At 24.4% G+C, this 6,336-nt stretch overlaps 1 protein-coding gene across 1 annotated transcript; it reads right to left on the reverse strand.

The window, feature by feature from the left end:
* Positions 1 to 260: 260 nt before the first annotated feature.
* On the reverse strand, positions 261 to 5,991 carry LOC145834986 (PXMP2/4 family protein 2-like). The gene is made up of 6 exons (XM_082942518.1): positions 5,896 to 5,991; positions 4,628 to 4,746; positions 3,805 to 3,882; positions 2,610 to 2,738; positions 1,575 to 1,627; positions 261 to 703 (listed from the first exon to the last, which is right to left on the reverse strand). The coding sequence occupies exons 1-6, from the start codon at positions 5,966 to 5,968 to the stop codon at positions 586 to 588; spliced, it is 570 nt and encodes a 189-aa protein (XP_082798644.1). The 5' UTR covers positions 5,969 to 5,991; the 3' UTR covers positions 261 to 585.
* Between the last annotated feature and the right edge of the window lie 345 nt (positions 5,992 to 6,336).

Consider the following 6,336-nt stretch of genomic DNA (forward strand, 5'->3'; position numbering starts at 1 on the left):
TTATTCAACTTACCTTTCTAAAATGTGATATAAACTTTTGCTAAAGAAACATTGGTTAAAATAATTCGTGTCAAAATAATTTTACAACATCGACAACAAATCAATTCGTTACCAAGTAGTTACCAAATTAATTAGTTTTTATGGAATTATTAAAAAGGATGTTTTTTTTAATGAATTTTTTAAGAATCTGCTTACTTACTTTTAAACAATTTATTTATAACCCAGTAAACGATAATCTCAAAATCTTTTGAACTTTTAAAATAAACACATTCCCAACTACATTTAGATAAAAAATATTCTAGGTCTTGGTAAACATAGATTGGGTGGAAAATTTTAAGCCATTTCAAATAAGTATGTAACAATACATGTGTATTTATTTAAATAACTTGTTTTAATATAATGCAAATATAATTCAATATTATAAAACATATATATATATAAACATAGATTGGGTGGAAAATTTTAAGCCATTTCAAATAAGTATGTAACAATACATGTGTATTTATTTAAATAACTTGTTTTAATATAATGCAAATATAATTCAACATTAATTAAATACACAGGTATTTGAAAATATGTTTTTATTCAAACAACTGCAGATTCGGGCTTGTCAGAATTTTGTTTCAATTTACTGTTGATTATATTTGCCTTGTAACTCAGAAACATGTTCCACATAAGAGCAAAGCATTGAATGTACAGTAATCTGTTTATTTGAAATAAGTTAAATATTTAAAAATCATATTTAACACTAGTGCAAAACATTAAATAAATAATAATCTGTTTAAATAAATATAAAAAAATATTAAAAAAATATATTCCACACCGTTGCAAAACATTGAGTATACAGTAATATGCATAGTAAATATTGACAATAACCTTATATTTACTTTTAAATATGAGTTATTCGGTTTATTGAATACTTTTTAACATATTCTTAAATGTAACTAACTTGAGTTAAAACCAAAATATTTAACAACTTATTCGAGAAAATTAAAATACTGAAAGTTTAGACTATGATTTTGTATGTTACAAATGATTATGTTCGGTAAATACATTGCAATATTCTAAAATGATTGTCTTAAATACCTAGAAATTCTAGGAAACTAGGTAGCAAAGTATTATGGTTATCAACGCAGCAAATTACAATTTATTGAGTAAATAAGTGGGTAGTTAAGTAAAATTTATTATATAGATCATATTTTTTAAATAGTTTATTTGGAAAACTATTTCGCTCATAGAGCTTGTCAGTATTTAAATTAAACTTAATATTTTGTATCCAAAAAAAATTAGTTTGACCAAAACTTATTTTGCCAAACATACTTTGAAAAAACAAAAAGCATTATTTTTTCTTTAAAATTTATTGTTAATTCAAATAGCCAAACATATAGTATAGAGATTTTGCAAAATTAAATAAAATAACTATTTTTCAACCTAAACAATACGTAAGTTCATAAAGTGAAATAGTCCATATACATTCTTAGGTGGTTGCTTATTTATTAAAGCAAAACTGTTAAGTACTATTATTAAACAAATATACCATTTTTTAAAATTAAATAAACAAAATTTATTCTAACCTGAACTGATATGGAACCAAATAGAAGTTCACCAGCTGGGCAGGAAACCAAACCTGTAAGATATAGTGGTTAATTGTAATTTAGTTAAGTTATTTCAATTATTTAGAACTACTGTTTGTGTTAAATTAAAAGTTAGCTGAAAACTTTGTGGGAAATATAGTTAATTTTTAATTTGTAAATTCATTAATAGATTTCATTAAACATACAATCCTATAACCTATAAAAACATGAATAAAACAAGTTATGTATATTTTAGGAAGAAACTGCTCCAAAAGTTATAATAAATTTTAACAAAACACCAATATTGTTTCTGTATCTTAAAAGTTTAATTAAAACTGTACATATGAAACAAAAAATAAATAAATAATGTAATAAGTTCTAAAAAGTCGTAGTGTAATTATGAAATAATTCAATTAAATACAACTTATCTAAACTTTTTTTTTGATTTTTAAAAGCTTTTGACCAGTACCTTATATGTACGTACTTTAAAAGTTCAAAGTTTATATTTGATTTCAAAAAAAAAATACAAAATATATGTTGGTAAAATACTATACGAACAGATTTTCAACTTTTATTGCTTCTTTTATGATGGCTTATCTTGAATGACGCATAATAGATAGTTGTGAAAGTTCAGCAATAGTTTAAATATGTGCATTTAACCATATGTTTCCAGTCGAACAATTACAAACTATTTGCATTACGCAAGTAGCTTTTACAATAAGTGACATTTAATTATATACAGAATTACAGCCATGGTACCCAAAGAAGTAACTTAAAAGAAAAAAAAATAACTCGATAACATACATAGAAAAAAAACTTGATATTAGAGAGCCATAAAACTGTAAGTCGTTTTACATGATTATGTTTTACAATGCACTGAAACATGATTATTACAAATTTTTGTCCACGTTATTACAAATAATGGTTACTAACTGAAATATTTGGTTTAAAAAACAGCAATGTATATTTATATAATAAATATATTAACATATAACAAACTTTAAAACAAAATGATCATAACAATATTTTACCAACCGTCCAAGAACATTTGATCAAATGGAACAGTTTACTGAAATAATTTTTCTTTACCTCTTTCCATTCTACCCCCATCAGAATAGGTTGAGCAGTTGTAAATATTGACAACAAAACTGGTCCTATTACTAACTGTGTAATAAGATAATATATTTTTATTTACAGCTTTATAAAGGTTATAGATTTGAATATTGATAATAAAACCGGTCCTACTACTAACTGTGAAATAAGATAATATATTTTTATTTACAACTTTATAAAGGTTATAGATTTGAATATTGATAATAAAACCGGTCCTACTACTAACTGTGGAAATTTACATAATATTTTATTGTATCTAATAATTAAGTGAAGGTCTTAGTTGTGAATGTTGACAAGAAAACCAGTCCTACTACAAGCTGTAGAAATTAATACAATATTTTTCATATTATATAAAAACTAATATCTGTGAGTAATGAAAAATAAAATACTAACTGTACCACTACTAACTGTGGTTGATCAATACAAGAGCTTTTGATACAATTGATAAGTATTTTAAAAACAAAATAAATATTACAATAAACTTTTGTGTATTCAATAATTAAATGAATGTTTTAATTGTAGATATTGACAACAAAACTGGGCCTACTACTAACTGTGGAAACAATACAAAAAATTTTATCTTAACCAACAGTTGTGAATATAGACAATAATAAGGTTCTAGCTCTGGTAAATAGTACTATAACTTAAGAACTTGTTATAGATTACTTATTATAGCTTAAAAATATGAAAAAGTATAAAAAACAATTTTTAACGCTTTGTAAACTGAGCACAGTACTGTTCCTGTAAATACTTGTATTATAGAATCATGCTTTGTAAAATAAACTATAACACCAAAAGCGTAAAAAGTTGAGGTTATTGATAGAAAAATTGGTCACACATTTGTACAGATTACATATTATTACTCTTTTTTATTATTATATAAAAAGGTTGAAAAAAAACTAAATATTTAACAAGCAATTTTACATAAACAATTCTGTTGAGATAATTAGAATTTATTTAATTTTGAAGCTGTTAAATAAAACTGAAGGTGTTTAACTTCTTTTATTTTAATTACAAAAGATATATACTTAGATTTTAACAAACCTGGTTAAAGAAAACTAAAGGTATTGAACTTATTTTGTTTAATTTATGAAAATATGTTTAAATTTTAACACACCTGATCAAAGAACACTGATGGTATTGGGCTTACTTTGTTGATATGCAACCATCTCAAAGCTACTGATACCATTGGACCCTTAAAAAAATATTAGTTAGATTGTTTCGTTACTATTTGATATAACGAGTATTTCTGAACTATTTTTTAGATTATTTTTAAATATCCAAAAAAAACTGTAAAATATACTGATTGAATTTATACATTAGTTTTAAATTTTGACTCATATAAAGGCTTAAATTAGTTTAATCATTTAAAGAAACACACAAGTATTAACATATTCATATTTAAAATATAAATACTCAAATAAAAACAACTTAAAGCATCTTCAAAAATACATAAAAAAGATACAGCTATAAACAAACACATATATATAAGTTGTTGCTTTTCACAACGTAGTTATCGTTTTTTAAATTTAGGTGAAAATATCAACAAAAACATTTGATAACTTTTTTTTTATAAAAAATTTTAAAAAAATATATTAAAGCTACAAAAAGCGCAAATGAAAAATGATCCAATAACTTTAACTTGTCAATAAAAAACCTATTGACAGTTTAATATTAATCATAGAATATTTAAACTCACAGCCACTAACAATCTAAACAAACAAATCACATCTTACCAACATGCTAATTTAAATGTTGTTACAATACATACTTGTTTTAATAACGATGTAAAGTTTATTCCAACTCACTAACACAAAAAAATACAAATGACCCAGTTACTGCATAGAGACATACTGATTTAATTTTTCTTGCATTACATGCTTAAACTTATCAATTACCCTTAATTACAACTAACTAACAATGACTTAATTCAAACTAACAGCTACAAAAAGCCCAAATGACCCCATCACTGCGGCTCTTTTAAAATTGAACTTTTGTTTTGGGTTTCTTCTTCTTTCAATTGTCTGAGTCAACACGTCTCCAGTGGTGCACATAATACCTTGAAAGATAAGTTTACATTAAAAATAAGACATAAGTTTGATTGTAAGCTTTATAGTAGGGCATGTCATAATAATGAACTTGCTGATTTTGTAAATACACTTAAAGGTTTATTACAGCATGAAAGCTTAATTATTTGTATCACACAAAATTGTTTGAGTTTAATATTAAAGTTTTTTGAATTTTTTTCTCGACTGAAATTGTCTGGTAAGTTAGCGTCTGGACAGTGAAATCCTGCTAAGTGAACAAGCACTGTACTAAATTAATGAAATAAAATATGAACCAGGGTTTCTTAAAGTAGGTAATATTACCTTTAAGGCGATGTTTGTTACCAGGATGTTAATTAGTAAAGCAGCAAAAAAGTAAATGGGTAACTAAATAGTAGATGATCAATATCTAACATATAATAATTATTTTTTTAACATCTGCCAAGGGAGCGTTTATGAAAATGTGTTTGGGAAACCCTGATGCATATAAAGTAAATCTGTTTTTTATTTATATCACTAAAGTTATGAGTCCATATATATAAAAAGATAACCCTGGGTAATTATTTTTACTTGTTGAAAACTTGGTTCAATTTTTTACTTGATCAAAATTTTTCTAGGGTATATATTTTACTTATTAAAACTTTTGGGTTTATTTACATGACTTGATCAAGTTAATAAACTAAAAAAGAAAACTTTGCATGGTGTCAATTTAGCACAAGGGGTCTTTTGCACGAAGATACTTTTGCATGGGTTAAAACTTTTTTAATATTATTAGTTTTTTTATTGCTTATATTTTTACTATCATTGTTACCCACAACCCTTACACTCAGTATGTAATTTTTCATCTCTTTGTTTTTGTTTTTTTTTATTCTGTTTACCTATGATTGTTACCCCTACACCTTACCCTTGGTCAGTAACTTGTTTTCTCCTTTTTTTTGTTTACTTTTTAATTATTTCTTTTGAATATTTTTTTTAGTAAAATATATTTTAGGTCATGATTTTTTACTATTTTTGATCAAATAAAATCATTTATTTAGTCGATCCAAGAGTATTTGGTACTTCTTACAAAGTTAAATTGGTTATGAAATATATTCAGCCAGTAATTAAGATGCATATTAAAACTTTTTAAATATAAACTTTTAATAAAACTTGAAACGTCAAACCTGCAGTAAGTATTTGAACAGTATATGGGAACTTGTCAACCAGACCTCGATAAGATTTGAACAATGATGCCATGACTTATAAAAAAATTAAAAACCTGAAAACATTATAACAAACTTGAATTACAGGAATAAGCTTTTTAATATTAACATAGCTAATAAAATGTACAACGCCATTTGTGTATGACACTAATCATTCAGATCAAATAGGATTTCCACACTTTGCAAAAAAGTAAAACAAATAAATATTAAATCTAATGTTAAGTTAGTATTGAACTTGAAACTTATAATGTGACTATAAAAGACAATTACATATAAGAAAAAAATCATGAACTTTAAAAAAAAAGTTCTATTAAAATTTCATAGCTAACTAGACAGTTTATATAATTTGTATATTCATTCTACATTTGAAAATTATGAAAAAAAATGTTTTTTTTAATGTGG

This window comes from Thalia democratica, chromosome 4 (genome assembly GCF_965202585.1).
Source record: "Thalia democratica chromosome 4, ktThaDemo2.hap1.1, whole genome shotgun sequence".
Lineage (NCBI taxonomy): Eukaryota > Metazoa > Chordata > Thaliacea > Salpida > Salpidae > Thalia > Thalia democratica.

What these genes read in the sequence shown, in the direction of transcription:
- LOC145834986 (XM_082942518.1), bottom strand. Translation starts at nt 5,968, where the DNA reads ATGGCATCATTGTTCAAATCTTATCGAGGTCTGGTTGACAAGTTCCCA. An exon ending in TGATCAAATGTTCTTGGACG is followed by an intron (nt 1,628 to 2,609) that starts GTTGGTAAAATA and finishes TATATCTTACAG; the next exon opens with GTTTGGTTTCCTGCCCAGCT. An exon ending in TTGGTTCCATATCAGTTCAG is followed by an intron (nt 704 to 1,574) that starts GTTAGAATAAAT and finishes TCAAATAAACAG; the next exon opens with ATTACTGTACATTCAATGCT.